This window comes from Hypanus sabinus, chromosome 2, assembly GCF_030144855.1.
Source record: "Hypanus sabinus isolate sHypSab1 chromosome 2, sHypSab1.hap1, whole genome shotgun sequence".
Classification (NCBI taxonomy): domain Eukaryota; kingdom Metazoa; phylum Chordata; class Chondrichthyes; order Myliobatiformes; family Dasyatidae; genus Hypanus; species Hypanus sabinus.
The window spans coordinates 35,814,898-35,836,055 of NC_082707.1; the positions used below are offsets into that span (position 1 = coordinate 35,814,898).

Consider the following 21,158-nt stretch of genomic DNA (forward strand, 5'->3'; position numbering starts at 1 on the left):
AACTAGAGTTGCAGGGATGGGAATCAGAGTGCCAGAACATATGGTAGAGTGGTTGTGGAGAAAGATGTTAAGCCTACAGAGAAAGTTATGAATCAAAAAATTGAGCATGGTAGGACTAATGATCTGAGCCAGGTGTATATCAATGAAAGGAGTATTGTAGGAAAGGTGGATGGGCATTGGGCATGGATCAGCATGTAGAATTATGACATTATAACTATTAGTGATTTGGTTGCAGGACTAGCAGCTTAATGTTTCAGAGTTCTGTTGTTTTGACCGTGGAGGGATTAAAGGGGGAGGGGTGGCATTACTAGTCAGGGAAAATGTCACAGCAGCGCTGTCAGGACAGACTGGAGAACTTGGCCAGTGAGACTTTATGGCTAGAACTGAGGAATAAGAAAAGTATGACCAGATGAATGGAATTGTATTGTAGACCACCCAACAGCCTGTGGAACTTAGAGGAAAAAAATTGTAGAGAGATCACAGACTGTTGCAAGAAATCTAAGGTTATGATAGTAGGTGATTTTAACTTTCCACGTATTGACTGGGACTCCCATATTGTAAAAAAGCTGGATGGGAAAGAGCTTATCAAATGCATTCAGGGAAGTTTCCTTAATCAGTTCATATAAGTCCCAACTAGAAAGAGGGTGATACTAAATCTCCTGATAGGGTGAGATACAAAGCAAGTGACAGAAGTTTATGTTGGAGAACACTTTGTATCTAGTGATCATAATACCATTAACCAAGGTAATTATGGAAAAGGATAGGTGTGGTCCTTGAGTTGAGATTCTAAATTGGAAAAAGGCCAATTTTCATAGTATCAGAGAGGATCTGGCAAGTGTGGATTGGGACAGGTTGTTTTCTGACAAAGGTGTACTTGGTAAGTGGGAGGCCTTCAAAAATGAAATTTTGAGAGTGCAGAGTTGGCATGTTCCTATCAGAATAAAAGGCAACAATAACAGCTTTATTGGAGCATTGATTTTTTAAAAAAAACTTGAGGCCCTGGTTAAGAAAACAAAAGGAGGTGCATAGCAGATATAGGCAGGAAGCACCAAATGAGGTACTTGAGGTGAATAAGAAATGCAAGAGAACACTTAAGAAGGAAATGAGGAGGGCTAAAAGAAGAGATGAGGTTGCTCTAGCAGACAAGGTGCAGAAGAATCCCAAGGACTTCTATAGATATATTGAAATAAAAAGAATAGCAAGGGACAACATTGGTCCTCTGGAAATTCAGAGTGCTAATCTATGTGTGGAGTCAATAGAGATGGGGGAGATCTTAAATAGATTTTTTGCATCTGTATTTACTTGGAAGACAGACAGAATCAATAGATTTGAGGCAATGCAGCAGAGAAGTGAGATCATTGACCCTATACAGATTACAGAGGAGGAGGTGTTTGCTGTCATGAAATTCCCATGGAACCTGTGGGAAGCTTTTGAGAAATTGCAGGGGCCCTATCAGAGATATTTAAAACACCTTTAGCCATGGGTGAAGTACCAGAGGATTGGAGGATAGCTAATGTTGATCCTTCTTTAAGAAAGGCTCGAAGAATAATTCAGGAAATCATAGGCCTGTGAGCCTGACATCGGTTGCGGAAAAGTTATTGGAAGGTATTCTAAGGGACCAGATAGATGAGTATTTAGATAGACAAGAACTGATTAGGGATAGTCAACATGGCTTTGTGAGTGGTAGGTCATGTCGAACTAATCTTATTTTGAGTAAGTTACCAGGAAAATTGATGAAGGCAATGCAGTGGATGTTGTCTGCATGGACTTTAGCAAGGCTTTTGGCGAGGTCCCATATGGGAGGCTGGTGAAGAAATTCAGTGGCTTGGCATTCAAGGTAAGATAGTAAATTGGATTAGACATTGGTTTTACAAGAGATGCCAGAGAGTGGTTGTAGATGGTTGCATCTCTGAGTGGAGGCCTGTGACTTGTGATGTTTGGTCTGTTGTTATTTGTCATCTATGTAAATGATCTGGATGATATAATGTGGTAAACTAGATCAGGAAAATTTGTTGATAACACCAAGATTGGGGGTGTAGTGGACAGCAAGGAAGACTATCAAAGCTTGCAGCGGGATCTGAACGAACTAGAAAAATGGGCTGAAAAATAGCAGATGGAATTTAATGCAGACAAGTGTGATGAGTTGCACTTTGGGAAGATAAACCAGGCTAGGTTTTACAGAGAGAGGTAGGTCACAGTGCAGTAGAAAATGCATAATTTGTTGAAAATGATGTCACAGGTATATAGGGTCATAAAGAAAGCTTTTGGCATATTGGCCTTCATAATTGAATTTATTGAGTACAAGAGTTGGGATGTTATGTTGTAATTGTATAACATCTTAGTGAGGCCCAATTTGGAGTATCGTGTACAGTTTTGGTCTGCAATTTTTCCGCAAGTTTGTTCTGAATCCTGTGGACTGTTGGGTAGTTTATTCCTTAGTTCCACCTATAAAGCCTTACTAGTGGAGCTCTCCAGTCTATCTTGACAGAGCACTGCCGTAACTTTTTCCCTGACTAATAATGCCACCCCTTCCACTTTAATTCCTCCCACTCTGTCACGTCTAAGATAACGGCACCCTGGAATATTGAGCTGTGAGTTCTGCCCCTCCTGCAACCAAGCCTCACAAATGGCTATAATATTATAATTCCATGTGTTGAACCATGGCCTGAGCTTGTCTGCCTTTCTTAAAATACTTCTTGCATTGAAATATATGCAGGTCAGAACATTAGTTGCACCACACCCAACCTTCCGATTCTTTGTCTGAGATCTTAACAAAATCTGTCTCACAGCCTCTCCACTCTCTGTTCTGGCACTCTTGTTCCCATCCCCCTGCATCTCCAGTTTAAACCACCCCCAACCCCCATTCAGCAGTAATAAACCTTCCTGCAAGGATATTATTTTCCCTCCAGTTCCCCTCTCCTAGGTCACCCCCCCCCCCCACAACAATATCCAAAGTGTATACAACAGTATACCTGTTGTTGAGGGGTATGACCACAGAAGCACTCTGGCTGTTTAACCCCTTTCCCGTTCCTGACTGTCACCCAGTCTCCTGTGTCCTGCACCTTGGGTGTAACTACTTCTCTGTAGGTCCTATCTATCACCCCTCCCGAATGATCGAGTTCCTGTTTCAACTCCTTAGTGCAGAGTGTTAGAAGCTGAAGCCGGATGCTGTTCTTGCAGATGAAGTCGTCAAGAGTACTGGAGGTCTCTCTGTCTTCCCACATTCCACAAGAGGAACATTTAACTCTCTCGCCTGGCATCCATACTGTTCTAACTGTACAAATATAAAGAAGGAAACAATAAATAAATTAGCCCCAAGACTTTACTGAGGGGAGATTTTAGGAAGGAGAAGGAGAAGGCAATAAAGCTTTAAGTAGATTTTTTTCTCACAAGTCTCAAATAGCCAAACCCTCAAATAACCACTCCAACAAAGGCTGCTCCCTTTGTTCGGCCTTATATTTTTTTCGTCTGCCAGTCACTTCTGTTTGCTGATTGGCCATTGCTCAAAAATGTTTGAGGACGTTTCATGCAAGCTAATTTCCTGACTTGCTTAACGTTGATTGCTAAGAGGCAGTAAGTGAACAACAGTACTTCTCTTCTCCATCGACTAGCCTGCGATAGAAGCTACTTTAAAGTTTTAAGAGTTATCAGTAAATATGGAATAATTATCCTATGCTATTGTCCATGAGCAAATTTAAATACTCTCAATCAAAATTTTTTTCTCCCCAGAGACATTTAAAAAATAAAGAAACAGTTGAACGTGTGTGGAGAAAAATGGAACCTGTTTCATAATGACAGCTCTAAACCTTCATAATTACTTTGGATTTTTTTTTCTGGTGTTAATGTGAGAAATGGAAATAACACTTTTTGCTTTGCAGCTCTGACAATTCTTCCAAAAAGGATGATTATTGTCACGGTTTCTGGGTTATTATATAACATTGTAAATGCAAAAGCTGTGATGTTGCTTCATCTAAATGACCCTGTAGGTGATTACTCTTTGCTTTTTATACAAGGATAAGTGCCAAGGGGTTCTCCATATTCTCTGCTGTAACTTTGAACTTTGGAAAGCCCCTGGCAAGCTGTATAGTTTTCCAGTACTACATGGTATCTTCACTTAAACTGCAATATAGAACTTTTCACAGTAGTTTAACTTGGATGTCTATCAGATGAAAGTGCCTGTGTCATCATTAAAACTTGTGTTTGCTTTTGTTTTAGTGACAAGATTGCAACTGGCTCATTTGATAAAACCTGTAAATTATGGAGCTCTGAAACAGGCAAATGTTATCATACATTTCGTGGACACACTGCAGAGATTGTAAGTTAATAAACTTTGTAGATCTAATGAGAACATTTCTGCAAATGAAACTATTTTCTCAGAATAAATACATTTGAAGTTTGTATATGTGACTCACCCACATGAGCTTATTTATAAGACCATAAGACATAGGAGCTGAATTTGGCCTCTATTCTGAGGGCTAGACTCTCCCATTATTGGAAATAATCCTCTTCCTATCCACTCTACCTAAGCCATTCAATATTTGATAGGTTTCAAGGAGATCCCCCATCATTCTTCTTTTAAACTCCAGTGAGTACAGACACAGAGCCATCAAGCCCTCCTCATACATTAACCCCTTCATTCCTGGAATCATTCTCGTGAACCTCCTCTGGACTCCTCTCCAATGTCAGTATTATATAAAGCCTCAGCATCATATCTTCACTTTTATTTCAAAAGAAGTAGAAACTCAATGTTAACATTGCATTTGCCTTTTTACTACTAATTCAAACTGCAAGTTGACCTTTAGGGAATCCTGTATGAGGACTCCCAGATCTCTTTGCACCTCTGATTTTTCCCCCATTTAGAAAATAGTCTATGCCTTTATTCCTTTTTAACAAAGTGTATGACCATACACTACTCTACACTATATTCCATCTGCCATTTCTTTGCCCATTTTCTAATCTTTCTTAAGTTCTTCTTCTTTCTCAATGATACCTGCCCTTCCACCTAACTTTGTGTTGTCTAGCCTCAAAACCATCATTTCTGTCATCCAAGTCATTGTCATGTAACTTGAAAAAATGTGGTCCTAATACTGACTCATGCAGAACACCACTAGTCACCAGCAGCAAATCAGAAAAAAAGCCCCCTTTATTCCCGATCTGCTTCCAGTCAGCCAATCTTCTATCCATGCTAGTATCCTTCCTGTGATACCATTGTCTCTTATCTTGTTTAGCAGTCTCATGTGTGACACTTTGTCAGAGGCCTTCTGAAAATCAAAGTAATCATCATCCACTAACTCTCCTTTGTCTATCCTGCCTGTTATTTCCTCAAAGAATTCCAACTGATTTGTTAGGCAAGATTTCCCCTAAAGGAAACCATGCTGACTTTGGCTCATTTTTTCATGTGCCTCCAAGTATCCCAAAACTTCATCCTTAATAATGCATTCTAACATCTTCCCAACCACTGAAGTCTGGCTAACTGGCCTATAACTTCTTTTCTTCTACCTCCCTCCCATGTTAAAGAGTGAAGTGACATTTGCGATTTTCGAGTCCTCCATATTCATTTCAGAATCTAGTGATTCTTGAAAGATCACTACTAATGCCTTCAAAATCTGTCCAGCTGCTCTCTCAGAACTGCAGGGTCTATCTGGTCCAGGTGAGTTATCTATCTTCTGACCTATCAGTCATCTTCTCAGTATTAGCAACTGCATGCACTTCTGCCCTTGACACTCTCAAATTTTAGGCATTCTTCTGATGTCTTCCACAGTGAAGACCAATGCACAATACTTATTTGTACACTATTTCTTAGTCCCTCAGTGTCATTTTCCAATGGTCTGATATCCACTTGCCTCTCTTTTTCTCTTTTTATATCTGAAAAACTTTTGGTTTTAAAACTCTTTTATTTTATTGGCTATCTCTATATTTCATCTTTTCTCTCCTTATTCCTTCTTTAGTTGTCTTGTGTAAATATTTAAAAGCTTTTTAATCCTCCAATTTTCTGCTAATTTTTGCTATATTATATATGCCTCCTTTTTGTTTTTATCCTGTCTTTGACTTTCCTTGTTAGTCATGGTTGCTTTATCCCCTATTTAGAATTCTCCTTCTTCTTTGAGATGCATCTAACCTGTACCTTCTGAATTGCCCCCAGAAACTCTAGTCATTGTTGATCTGCTTCCATCCCTGCTGATGTCTTCTTCCAATCAACTTTGACCAGGTCCTCTCTCATGCCTCTGTAATTCTCTTTACTCCACTGTAGTACTGGTACATCTGATTTAGTTTCTCCCTCTGAAGTCTTTATCTGAGATACACTGACAACCATAAAGTTTAGGCCAATATTGCTAGTTCAAATGCCCGTCCTAGAGTTTACTGACACCAACATTCATAGAACATAGAAGAGTACAGCACTTTACAGACCCATCAGCCCAAGTTGTTGTGCTGTTCCTTTAACCAATTTCAAGATCAATCTAACCTTTCCCTTCTGGGTATACCCTAATTTTTCTTTCATCTGTGTACTTTTTTAAGAGTATTTTATATGCCCCTAATATAGCTGTCTCTATCACCATGCACCTGTCACTCACTGTGTAAAAATCTGCCTTCAACACACAAAATGCTGGAGGAACTCAGCAGGCCAGGCATCATCTATGGAAAAAGTGTACAGCTGAGGTTTCGGAACGAGACCCTTCATCAGGACTGAAGGGAAGATTTAAATTACTTCAGGGTAGTCATCCCTGGAAGAGGCTTTTCAGTGTAATAGTCCATTTACAAACAAGAGAAGATCTGCAAGTGCTGGAAATCCAAGCAATACACACAAAATGCTGAAGAAGCAGCATTCGGGCAGAGACCCTTCATCTGCCATCCTTCCTCTACTTTCCTCACAACTTGAAGTTATGCCCTCTTGTATTAGTCATTTCCACCTTGAGAAAAAAATCTCTGGCTGTCCACTCAGTCTATGCCTCATCATCTTGTACACCGCTGTAAGTTCACCTCTCATCCTCCTTCACTCCAAAGAAAAAAGCCCAAGCTTACTCAACCTATCCTCATAAATCCTGCCCTCTAATCCTGGTAAATACCCTCTCCACCCTTTCTAAAGCTTCCAATACTTCTTATAATCAGGTGACCCAAGTATGGTCTAACCAGAGTTTTATAGAGTTGCAAAATTATCTTGTGGCTCTTGAAATCAATCCCCTGATTAATGAAGGCCAACATAGCATAACTCTTCTTAACTACTGTATTAACTTACATTGCAACTTTGACATAAACCCCAAGGTCTCCTGGTTCTTCCACACTGTTAAGAACCTTGCCATTAACCCTGTTTTCTGCTTTCATGTTTGATTTTCCAAAGTGAATCACTTCACACTTCTTCGCATTGAACTCCATCTGCAACTTCTCAGCCAAGCTCTTCATCCTATGCCCTGATGTAACCTACAAAAACATACTACACTATCCTCAATACCATCAACCTCTTTGTTGTTGGCAAACTTACTAATCATCCTTTCATCTCAGTCACTTATAAAAATCACAAAGGGTTCCCAGAATAGATTTATGTGGAACACTACTGGTCATTGACCTTCAAGTAGAATATACTCCATGCATTAAAATTTGATTTGCTTTACAATCCTAGAATGTCTATAATCGTTACAGATTTGTGATAACTTATCATTATACATCTACATTTCTGCTTTCTTATATCACTAATAATGCATTGTATTTTCCTTTTGTCACATGTCATTCTTACTAATGAAGTTACTACTTTTTAATTAATCCTAAAAGAAAATGATTCTGATGAATCTCAAAACAGTTTCCAAAGGAACATTATGTTTTATGTCCTATCAATGAGATAAATTTTCTTATTCCCATCTCCCTTTTAATTACCATCATATGTTTGAAGGCTAGATTGAATTGTGCTTTTAGATTGTCAGTCACTTCTGTCAAATAAAGTAAACTGGAATACTTTTTCAGTTACAGACCCATAATTGGAAAGGTTCTAGGTAGACTGTATTACAATCATTTTATGAACCCATTTGGTACATTTCACAAATCCAATAGAAGACAAATTTCTACACCAAAGCCTCTTCCTGATCAACTCATACCTAGTCTTTAATGACTGATTCCAGAAACTTTCCCATTCCAATGTTAAGTTAATAAGCTTACATTTACCTGGTTTCTCACTCTTTCAGTTAAAAAGTGGGTTAAGATTTTTTAGTTTTTTCTCCCAAAGAAAATAAGGATTAATGCACCTATAGTGTATTCACATTTCCTTTAACAGATTCAGATTGAAATCTCGAAATTTTATCTGTCTTACATTCTGTTCAGTTTTCATTAGAAATATCAAATCCATTAAATTCTGGTACTATTTTGAAATTCATATGTGTTAGTAATGTTTTGATCTCTTCTCCTTTTGTGAAATTGATAAAAGGCATCCCGTAAATTCCTTAGTCGTGGTAGTCTCACATATGAATAATAGCCATTGGTGATGGGCTCTTGGAAAACAATATTCTAGCAGACAGTACCATCTTCAAATTTATTCAGATAGTAATGTTTATTTCACTGCTATGTGATTGAACAGGCACTTTTCCTGAAGGGAACCTCCATAATGACTATTTCTGGGTTATTTTGTGCCGTTCTGCAAATTTCTGATGTAAATAGTGTTATTCAGGAAATTGAGACATGTTATAAACATGAGAAATTCTGCAGATGCTGCAAATCCAAACCACCACATACAAATTGCTGGAGGAATTCAGATCAGGTAGCAACTATGGAAATTAATTAACAGTTGATGTTTCAGGCCGAGACCCTTCCTCAGGACTGGAAAGGAATACGGAAGACGCCAGAATAAAAAGGTGGGAGGAAAGCGAAGGTAATGGGCTGGTGAGGAAGGAATTTGACAGGAGAGGAGAGTGGACTATAGGAGAAAGGGAAAGAGGAGGAGACTTAGGGAGGTGATAGGTGAAAAGAGGTAAGAGGCCAGAGAAAGGAAAGTAAGGGGAGGGGTAGGAATTTTTTTTACCAGAAGGTGAAATTGGTATACATGCCATTAGACAGGAGGCTACTTGGACAGAATATAAGTTGTTGCTCTTCCACCCTAAGGGTTAGTCTCATTTTGGTACATGAGGAGGCCATGGACCAACATGTCAGAATGGGAATGGGAATTAAAATGATTAGCCATCGGCAAGTTCTGCTTTTGGCAACCAGGGCAGAAGCTCCTCAACTTACGACTGGTCTCACCAATGTAGAGGGGGCTGCATCGGGAGCACCAGATACAGTAGATAACCCCAGTAGGTTCGCAGATGAAGTGTTGCCTCATCTGGAATGACTATTTGGGGCCCTGAATGGAGGTGAGGGAGGAGCTGGATGGGCAGGTGTAGCATTTTGGCCACTTGCAGGGATAAGTGCTGGGAGAGTGATTGTTGGGGAGGGATAAAAGGGCAAGGGAATCATTGAGAGTGATCTCTATGGAAAGAGGAGAGAGGGGGACGTAAAGATATGTTTGGCGGTAGGATCCCTTTGGAGGTGGCGCAACTTACAGAGAATGATGTGTGGGATGCGGAGACTCATGGAGTGATAGGTAAGAACAAGAGGAACGCTATCATTGTTAAGCCAGTTCGAAGATGGTGTGAACGTGGTTGTTTGGGAAATGGAGGAGAAGCAAGTGAGGGCAGCATCAATGGTGGGGAAAGGGAAACCCCATTCTATTAAGGAAGGTGCCCTGGAAAGGAAAGTCTCATCCTGGGAATAGATGCGGTAGAGACAAAGGAACAGGAAAAAAGAAATAACATTTTTATAGGAGACAGAGTGGAATCAGGGGAGCATTACTGGGAAATGCTTGGAACATGGATTGTTCTACGTAGCCAGCAAAAAGGCAGGCATACCTGGGGCCCATCGCTTCTCTTTGAGTCTGGAGAAAGTGGGAGTAGCCAGTGGAAAAATTGTTGAGGGTGAAGACTATTTCTGCCAAGCGGAGGAGGGTGTTGGTGGTGGGGAACTGGTTTGTTCTTTTATTGAGTAAGAAGCAGAGAGCTTTAAGGCCTTCCTGATGAGGGATAGAAGTGTAGAGGCATTAGATATCCATGGAGAAAAATTGAACAATTGGAACATGTTGCCATGAGACTATTCATTGTTAGTCACTCCAAAAAATATGGATTCATAGAGCAGCAGTGGACAGGGCACCTCTAATGTCAGTATCATACTCTTCTTTTAACCTTGCTTCCTTCCGTCAGGTACCAAACTACCTTCTGTGATCAATGCTGTTTCATTAACTCTTGATGAATCTGTTCATTTAACCAGCTTGCACAACCAATGGAGATATCAAAGTTGTGAGCCCTGTTTTGATTCATTGCTCCCAGATACCAATCTATTACTTCAGGTGTTCACAACCTTTTTTATGTTATGGACCAATACTATTAAGCAAGAGGATCCATGGCCCCAGGTTGGGAACCCCTGCTTTAATTCACCTCTCCGCACTCCAGTCACAGAACTTCCAATGGCTGACTGTGCACACATGTATTATTTACTACCCAGTCATCTGGTGTTGAGTGAATCCTTGTTCTTCAGGCTTTCTGGCCCCTTGTTTAGATCAGAATAGAGCATTTTTCCTTAAAGTTTGTTCAGTAGCTAGTGAGATGGATCCATGAGCAAAACATTAATTGGTATGCCATATAATTGTCATATTGTAACTAGCAGAATAGACGGATGGAAAAGGTAGGAACAGTGGAAGGTAGCATATTTGGTCTTTAGGAAATCTTTCCATAATGTCCCACATAAGATACTTATGTATAAAATTAGAGTACATAGGATTGGTAAACAAGACAACTGTTTGGTCAATTGGGAACAAAGAGAAACAAACAGTGGCAGGCAATAGCTTATTAATTTCTGATCCTTTAAAATAGTTATTGGATTCTAGAATTCAGGTTTGATAGTTATCAAATGTGATTTTATATATTGAATATTTTTATATTGATATTCTATACAAAACAAAAACAGCTTGTTAATCCAGGGTATTTCAGAATACAAAATTATACCTTAAAATATACAGATTAATTTATTTATTGCATAATTATAACCTTCTTGCTTTGTAATGCACAATAGTGGACTTAATTTTTATGTGTACTGAAAGAAGTAGAATGAATTCAGAATTCCATTTTAATAGCATTTCATTGTGAAGCCAGAATTGGCTGAGGAGTCCCGCTGTGAACTATTATGTCTTGATTTTCCATCCTTCCATGTTCTTTTCAGTTCACTTTATTGGGGCATCAGCTTTGCCCTTTGAGTTCTCATTCTGAGTTTTTAGTGTATGTGCAGCATAGTTTTAACAATGAAACCATTCAATCAATGATTGTAAAATAAATGTATAATAAATAAGGAATGCGAATGTACTTTGTGGGTTTATTCTCCTGCATTTAGATCATGGCTTTCTATTGTAATACCAACTATACTTAGTGTATGTTCATGATCTTCTGCTGCTATAGTCCATCCACTTGAAGGTTCAATGTGTTGTGCATACAGAGATGCTCTTCTGTACACCACTGGTGTAACACATGGTTATTTGAGTTACCGTCACTTTCTTGTCTGCTTGAACCCGTCTGGCCATTCTCCTCTGACCTCTCTCATTAACCAGGCATTCTTGTCCACAGAACTGCTACTCATAGAATGTTATTTTGTTTTCTCACAACATTTTCTGTAAACTTTAGAGACTGTTGCTTGTGAAAATCCCAGGAGATAAGCAGTTTCTGGGATACTTAAACCCTCCTGTTTGGCACCAAAAATCATTCCACAGTCACTGCCAATTAGATCATGATTTTTCCACATTGTGGACAATATTTGAACCTCTTGACCATGTCTGCGTGCTTTTATACATTGAGTTGCTGCCACGTGATTGATTAGATATTTGCATTAATGAGCATGTGTGCCTAATAAAGTGGCCACTGAGTGTATTGTGCTACAGTTGCTTTCAGCAACCACAAGGGCAGATTTGAAAATCTGTTTGAAGAGCATGAACTTTATGGAAAGGAAAATAACTATAAAATGATAAAATGACTAGGATTATTTTAGTGTTTTACTTTTTGTCTTTAATTTTAAACCCAATCTAGGTATGTTTATCATTTAATCCTCAAAGTTCTCTGGTGGCAACTGGCAGTATGGATACTACAGCTAAGCTTTGGGACATACAGTCTGGAGAAGAATCTGTTACTCTGACAGTATGTACAAATTTTTTTTCCACAAATGCTTCCTTTCTGCTTAACTACCTTGAAGTTATATCATCTGAGAATATTAGATGAAAAGCGTGTTTGTAATTAAGATTGAAAATGAAATCAGTGACAGATGCTAGGAATCTAAATAAAAACTGAAAATACATGAAGTAATCAGTAGGTGAGGCTATTCTGTAGGAAGAGGTGCCTACAGGTATGTCTTGATCTGCTGAATATTTCCAACAAATTTTGCTTTTATTTTTCATTTTGTTATCATATTTCATTCATTTTGATGGCTTGTTTTAAATCCATGACTTGAACATTAATTGCCAAAGTTGTATTGTACATTTGCATTGTGGCGGATAGATGTGAATCAGGTTGGCAATAACTTGTTTTCAAAGAATCTCAATGTGTAAATGAATTTGAGTTGTTTATTTTCATAAATGTGAATTTTTTCAGAAATTCTCTAAACCTAAGATTGTTTTATTACATTACCTTTAGTTACAGATAATACATATAATCAGCGGTTCTCTCTGACGTACCAACATGAATTTTTCTCTTTTCTGTATAACTGATTATCTGGTAGATCCTTCATTAGGAGTGATAATTCAAATTAGATTAATGAGTGACGGTTCCACTTCTTGTCAACAGGATTCTTGTGTTGTCTATTGATTCTGAGTGGAAAGGTGTTTCAAGTGCACTTTAAAGACTTGAGCATTTATGTATTTTTCAGTGTTGCATAGAAGTTTTTGGCATTGTTGCTGCTATCATTTCAATGAGACTTTCAGTAATGTGGCTTAGATGTAATCAGGCTCCCACTGTACTATTCATAAAAGTTTAGGAAATTATATTTTTTTGAGGTCAATGTATACCTCTCAATTAGCAACACTATAAGTTGGTTACATGCTTGCAGTGCAGTACAGCACAATACAGGCCCTTCAGCTCACAATGTTGTGCCCGTCTACTAATCTACTTCAAAATCAATTGAATCCTTCCCTCTTACATAGCCCATAAACCTCCATTTTGCTTCATCTGCCACCCCCAGCTCCCTGCGGATCATTACTGTGAAGAGATTAGTTGCCAGGATAATTTCAGTGTTTGCCAGTAATAAAACAGAAAATCTAGAAGTACTTATCAGGCCAAGTTGCAATCGTGGAGCTTACAAGAGCAGTCTTAACCTCCTGAACATCTCCAATATATTATGTTTTATTTCAGATTTATGGCATTTTAGGTACTTTGCTTTTCCTTTACATATATTAGTGTTTAATCCATGCTAGATTAAGATCCAATATGGATTTTATTGAGCCATATTACTAGAGGAGAAGAATGGACTTTATGCTAAATAATAGAGGTAATGAATCAAGCTTGCAAAGATGTGGTAAATCAAAGAGTCAAAATTAGAGAAAGCAAGGTCAACATGACTGTACCTATTTGAAGAAGTAGCATACTATATGCTATGGATTAAGGGGACACAACTGACATACTTCTTGAAAACTTCTTGTCACACAGGAAACTGTTGGAATAAATGGAGGAGTCTTGGAAGAATGTAACTGGTGAACTAACTCAGAGATTAGTTCCTGGCTCTCTGTTGTTTACCATAGGGATTTTTTTATCTGTTAGTTACAATTTACATTAATGACATGGAGGAGGGATAGAAGTGCAAGGTTTCCAGGTTTGCTGCTGATGTTAAATTAAATGGAAGAATATGTTGTGACAAAGCCATTGTGATTTTGCAAAATGTTATAGAAAACTACCAAATGAAATTTAATGTGCGGAGGTATGAGAGCATGCACTCTGATAAGAGTAAAAAAAGGCAGATGCATATCCAAATAGAGAAGGGTGGTAAATGAGTGAAGTTGTGATGATTCCAGATGTTTCGAAGCATAAATCACAATGTTTCTGTGCAGGTCCATAAATAGTTGAGAAGACATTTTTTTTATGAAGGATTTGGAGTTTAATATCTGGAGGTTTTGTTGCGCTGTGCAGGATGCTAGTGAGCGCACACCTGGAATACTGTCCAAATCTTTGTCTCCTTACAAGAAATGGATATCTTATCATTAGAGGCAGTCCAGACAAGAGTCACCAGGCTGGTTCTTGGGATGAAAGAGCTGTCCTATCAAGAGAGGCTAGTCTATTTCAGTCTGCATTGCTTGGAGTTTAGAAGATTTACTCCTTTAGGAGCTTGATATAGAAATCCCATAAGGGATGACAGAGTGAATATTAGGAATTCTCTGACTCACTGGTGGTGAGTTATCAGAATCAGGTTTAATATCTCTGGCACACGTCATGAAATTTCTTAACTTTTTGGCAGCAGTACAATAAAATACATACAAAAAAACTGAATTACACCATGTGTATATATATATATATCTATATATCTATATATATATATATATATATATATATATATATAAATTAAATAGTTAAATAAGTAGTGCAAAAACAGAAATAATAAGTAGTGAGATGCTGTTCATGGGCTCAGTGTCCATTTAGAAATTGGATGGCAGAGGGAAGAAGCTGTTCCTGAATCGCTGAGTGTGAGCCTTCAGGCTTCTGCACCTCCTACCTAATGGTAACAGTGAGAAGAGGGCATGTCCTGGATGGTGGATGTCCTTAATGATGGAAACTGCCTTCCTGAGGCACAGCTCCTTGAAGATGTCTTGTGCAGTTGCTCCCTCATACCAGATGATAATGTAGACAATTGGAATGCTTTCCATGGTACATCTGTAGAAGTTTTTGAGTGTCTTAGGTAGACAAACCCAATCTCCTCAAACTCCTAATGAAATATAGCTGCTGTATTGCATTCTTTCTAGTAGCATCAACATGTTTTTAGTGAAGATATATAATATTTACAGTGGAGATACATGAGTAATTGAAAGATTGAGGAATTGAGTGTTATGGAGAACATGGCATAAGAAGAACTGAACCTAGTATAGATCACCCATGGTCATACTGACTGGCAAGGTAGGTGTGGTGAACTACATATACCTGTCTGGACACGCCCCCTGCTGACTGCCCCTGTGGCTCCTCCCACAGACCCCTGTATAAAGGTGATGGAGGTCTGAGCCTGGCCTCTCAGTCTCCAGGATGAAGTATAGTGGTCACTCACTGCTTGCTCCTTCTTCCAGTCATTAAAAGCCGATACCTTGCTTTTACATCTCAGAGTGAGTTATTGATGGTGCATCAGTAGGTTTGAGGAACCTAGATATTACAAGAAAGATAGTGGCATGGATAGATGATTGGCTGATTGGCAGGAGATAAAGAATGGAAATAAAGGAAGCTTTTTCTGGTTGGCTGCCTGTGACTAGTTGTATTCTGCAGGGGTCTGTGTTCAGACTGCTTCTTTTTACATTATATGTTAATGATTTGATGGCTTTGTGGCCAGGTTTGTGGATGATGTGAAGAAGAGGGGCAGTTAGGGTTGAGGAAGTAAGAAGGCTGCAGAAGGACTTGGACTGATTAGGTGAAAGGGCAAAGAAGTGGCAGATGGAATACGATGTTACAAAGTGTGTGGTCATGCACTTTGGCAGAAGGAACAAAAGCGTAGTCTATTTTTTAAATGGGCAGAAAATTAAAAAATCCGAGGTGCAAAAGGACTTGGGAGTCCATGTGACGGATTCCCTAAAGGTTAACTCGCAGGTGGCGATGAAGGCAAATGCAATGTCAGCATTCATTTCTAGAGTCTAGAATATAAAAACAAGGATATAATGCTGAGGCTTTATGAGGCATTGATGAGGACTCACTTAAGTATTGTGAGCAGTTTTGGGCCCCTTATCTAAGAATGGATGTGCTGATATTGGAGATGGTTGCAAGACTGATTCTGGGAATGAAAGAGAATGAAGAGTATTTGATGGCTATGGGATCTCATTGAAACCTATCGAACATTGAAAGGCCTAGGTAGCGGATGTGGAGGGGATGTGGGGGAGTTCTCACTCAGAGGGCACAGCCTCCGAATAGAGCAGGGGTTCTCATAGTGGTTAATGGTAGGGGTTCACGGCATAAAAAGGTAGGGACCCCTGGAGTAGAGGAACATCCATTAAGAATGGAGATGAGGAGGAATATTTTTAGCTAGAGTGTGGTGAATCTGTGGTATTTGTTGCCACATGCAACTGTGGAGGGTATATTTAAAGGGGAAGTTGATAGGATTTCTCAGCGAGTGAAAGGTTATGGGGAGAAGGCAGAAGAATGAGGTTGAGAAGGATCGTGGATCAGCCATGATGAAATGGCAGATCAGACTTGATGGGCCGAATGGCTTAAGTCTGCTGTGTCTCTTATGGTCTTATGGTTTTATAATGAGAAATCACACAAGTCTGAGATGCAAAGGTTCGAAGATGTTCTGGAGATTATTTTGCAAAAGCCTCATCTGTATTTACAACAAGTAATTAGAAAAGTGTTCTTTATTTTAAGGGGGAATTGAATATAGAAAATATGAAGTTATGCTTCAGTGAGATAGAGCATTAGGTGTGTTGGAAGAAGTTCAGAGAAGATTTATGGACAAATATTTGGAATAAAGGGTTTCATTAGAGGGAATGGTTGTAAAGACTATACTTGTACTTGCTGGGGTTTACAAGGACTAGAAGGGACTTTTTCTGAAGCATACTGATGGGTCTTGACAGAGCGGATATGGATATGATGTCCCCTATGGTCTAATCTGGAACTCATTGCTAAAAAGTAAGGATCACCCATTTAAGATGGAGGGAAAATGCATTTTTTTCTAATGGTTAAGGGTATTTGAATCTCTCATCCTCAAAGAGTGGTGGAGGTAGAGCTCCTGAATGTTTCTTAAGACAGAGGTAAACAGATTATTGTTGAAAGACAAGATAAAGTGTTGCCACAGATGGACAGGGGTTTCAATTTGTAGTTCAATTTGGTTCTTGCTAAGTGGTGGAATAATCTTGAGGGACAGAATGACCTATTCTTATTCCTAAATCAAATATCTGTATGTTATGTTCGTATGGCGCTGCTGATGCTTCCTTCTCTTCTTTGGACTAAACTTCACTTAAGTGAACAACTAACGGCTTAATTTCAGGTTGTCCCTTTCTGATGACTTTATTTCTTTTTTTCAGGGTCATTCAGCTGAAATCATTTCTTTGTCATTTAATACAACAGGAGATAAGATTATCACAGGCTCCTTTGACCATACAGTTTCTGTGTGGGATGTGGGATCTGGCAGGTGTGTAAGTTACTTTGCTTAATGGTTCAGCACAATTGTTAATGATGTGATTTTAAATATCCTTTGGAAGATCCATGCAAGTTTGAGCATTCTCAGTTTAATTTGTACAAAGATGCAAAATATTATAAAATATAGGGGAAGATGTTGTTCAGCACATACCCAATAACATAATAATGTTCACATTCCATTTATCTCTGCTTTTCTCACTTAATATTTTTCTTCTTTTGATCATTTTATTCTTTTTGCTACTTTCTTTGTAACAATATGTGGATTGATATTTGAAATTTCTTCAAGTAGCTCTGGAAAAATACAATGAGTGCCTATACAGCATTCACAGTATTCCAGTTGTGTAAAGAGTAGGATTTATCAAATATAACATGGCTTTATATATCTATACATTATTTGCTGTCTTTTCTATATTCCAGCGATGACTAAACTTCAATGCTTTTGTAAATTTAAATTTGCCAGACCAATAATCACACCACACAGTTCTTTACTTTATCCTTTTCACCAGTTTATTTGTTTTAGCTCAGCCGGCGAGGAACTCGGAGCTGAACATCAAAGAGCCAGAATTTCTCTCTCTCTCTCTCTCTCTCTCTCTCTCTCTCTCTCTCTCTCTCTCTCTCTCTCTCTGGCGGCTCATGATGAGCTTCTGTGTAACACTCAGAAACATGGCAATTTATAGAACTGAACAGACAAAGAGCACTCAGTTTCAACAGATATTTCCGCCAAGTCAGAGCAAAACTTAATTAAGAGAGTCCACTAAATCAAGGTTTTAATTACAGACAGATACTTGCCTTATCAGTGTGTTCTCTCTAAACAAACAAGGGAACTTAGATCAGTGATGTGAAATCGTAAGGCACGATTATGCAACCTGTGTGAATTCAGCCCCCATGTCATTCCCAAAGGGACAGCTGTGAGTTGTTAATCTAATCAGGCTGAAGGCAGATTCCTTAGCCAAGGACCGACTCTGCACACTTTCACAGAACAGAGCACACACACAAGCTGGCACTTAATTTTAACCTGTTATTTACAAGAATCATTTCTTACCTCCCCTAATATTCTTAAAACTTCATCACTTTCGGAAAAATGTTGCAAAGCTATGAAAAAACACTGTAACTGTATGTTCTTTGTTTCTTAACAAGAAATGAACTGTTCAAATCATAGCCTTGGAGATTTTAAAACACTTTTAAACATATATGAAAGTGGTTTAGTATGGTAGGTCCCTTGTCAGATGCGTGTGATGTTCTGTACAACCATTGTTCCATGTGCATAAGGCTCAAAGTGTTGTATACATTAGAAGAAGCCTTATATACCAAATCTCACACAAAGACCTCATTGTGCTTGAATTCCTTCTATTGAGAAGGGGGTAAAGTGAAGTAAGTAAATACAGCAGTGGCTTTTGGGTTGAAGATGCAATATTACAGATGGAAGTTGTTGTGTAGAGAGAATGAATCACAGGTGCTGAGAGATAATCATGTGTGGATATTAGAGAAGATTCATGAAAATTGATCAGAGAGAGAATTAGGCTTAAGAGTTGGGATAAGTGTGAATAGAGGGGTTGGTGCTCTAGAACCTAGGCTCTCAGGAGGAAGGATGATGAGCAGAGCCTACCTGGAAGGTGTCAGACTGCTTGAACTGACTGAAAATACGCAGATAAATTCATGCCGCTTCTAAATAATCCTGTAGCAGGCATCTGGTTAAAGAGTGATGCTTGCACCAGTCAGGGGCTGTATAAGTGAGAAATAATTTCTACTCAATATTCTGGATTTTCTTCATATACCTAGAAATGGAAGAGTATGAACTCTTATTTGTACTTCATTCTCAATTCCAAACGTAGGAGCAGTTGGAAAATAAACTTTGTTTGCATTATAGTTGGAAATATGAACTTGTTATTTCTGATTTTTAAGTATTTTTAATTTTGTTTTGCATTAGGAGAATGCATACCCTGATTGGGCATCGAGGAGAGATCAGCAGTGCACAGTTTAATTGGGACTGTTCACTCATTGCTACTGGATCAATGGACAAAACTTGCAGAGTGAGTTTTACACTAAATTATGCCATCATACTGTATAAATTTCTGCAGCCTTTAAATAACTGGAAATGCAGGCTTCAATCAGACCAGAGTTTCAAAGTGAAATATAGGTTTCCCCCTCTATCCAAAGGTAGAGTGTTCCTATGAAACTGTTTGTAAGCTGAAATGTTGTAAAGTGAAGAAGCAATTACCATTTATTTTTATGGGAAAAATTTTTAAGTGTTCCCAGACACCAAAAATAACCTACCAAATAACACATAAAACCTAAAATAACACGTACATGTAGTAAAAGCAGGAATGATATGATAAATATACAGCCTGTATAAAGTAGAAATATTGTAGGTATGGTGTAGTTTCACTTACCAGTATCTGGAAGACAATGAGCCAAAATTGATTTGGAGGAAAAAAATCGGCATGTACACGCATGTGCACGTACACGCCTACACACATACACGCATACGTACATACATGCGTATGCACGTACATACATACGCACGTACACACATGCACACACAACTGCCCGCACAAGACTTCACGGTCATGGTAGTCTTTCTCGGGGTGAACACACGTATAAAGCGGGCGTCTTTTTTTTGTAAAATGAAAATTCTCTTTGATTAGCGAAAACAGGTACTAATGTAGGTCTTTCGTAACAGCAAGTTGTCGTAAAGCGAACGTTCAAAAAACGGGGGCCATCTGTAACTCAATATTAACATTATTTGTCACTGCTGTTCTGGAAGATAGCTTTTTATTACATTGCTTGCTTTTATTTATATCTCATCTGGCCTCAATTTTAAAATTAAGAAATGAAATTGAAGGTGGAAGTCGAGATATATAATTTTGAGAAATGCAAGCATTGCCAATGTCTTAATTTTTGACTCCTGTTGTCTAATAGGGTGATGATTTTTTTTCTAGCCTGTAAAGGGCAGAAGTTGCAAAGCAAGTCATTTAATAAGACATTGGTAGGAATATTCTTGCTATTGAGATTTTACTATTTTAATATTTAAACTTGTATTTAGACAAGGTAATGAACAGACAATTCCACAATTTAGTTTCCGCATCTTATTTGAAAACACATCTCCAGCTCCACTTCAGTGCTACCTATTGTGGATCCTCCATATAGTCATATTTATGACACTGCTTCACCTATATTTACCAATGAATAAGCAGATATTATTTCCCAATTATAAATACATTATAATAAATACTTGACTTTGGTTCTCAAACCAATTCTATTCTTTTGTTAGTGACTCTTTCTCAAATGAGATAGAAGCATAGAAACATAGAAAACCTACCGCACAATACAGTGCCCACAATGCCGAACATGTACTTATTTTAGAAATTACCTAGGGATTATCCATGGCCCTCTATTTTTCTAAGCTCCACGTACCTATCCAGGAGTCTCTTAAAAGACCCTATCATTTCCACCTCCACCAGCGCTGCCAGCAGCCCATTCCATTTTTTTACTCTCTGCGTAAAAAAAACACCCCTGGCATCTCCTCTGTAACTACTTCCACACACCTTAAAACTGTGCCCTCTCATGCCAGCCATTTCAGCCCTGTGAAAAAGCCTCTGACTATCCACATGATCAATGCCTTGCATCATCTTATACACCTCTAATCGGTCACCTCTCATCCTCCACTGCTCTAAGGAGAAAAGGCCGAGTTCACTCAACCTATTCTCATAAGGCATGCTCCCCAATCCAGGCAACATGCTTGTAAATCTCCTCTGAACCCTTTCTATAGTTTCCACATCCTTCCTGTAGTGAGGTGCC

At 38.6% G+C, this 21,158-nt stretch overlaps 1 protein-coding gene across 4 annotated transcripts in view; it reads left to right on the plus strand.

Moving 5' to 3' along the window:
- The window catches only part of daw1 (dynein assembly factor with WDR repeat domains 1), an 89,979-nt gene that overhangs the window by 19,501 nt on the left and 49,320 nt on the right, over nt 1-21,158 (plus strand). For all 4 annotated transcript variants that reach the window (XR_009506758.1, XR_009506759.1, XR_009506757.1 and 1 more), the window contains exons 6-9: nt 4,216-4,315; nt 12,081-12,188; nt 17,246-17,352; nt 19,288-19,390. Coding sequence is in view for 1 of the 4 variants with exons in the window: in XM_059944055.1 (XP_059800038.1) it covers nt 4,216-4,315; nt 12,081-12,188; nt 17,246-17,352; nt 19,288-19,390 (418 nt within the window). In the remaining 3 variants the exon portion in view is untranslated. The remainder of the gene's footprint in view (nt 1-4,215; nt 4,316-12,080; nt 12,189-17,245; nt 17,353-19,287; nt 19,391-21,158) is intronic.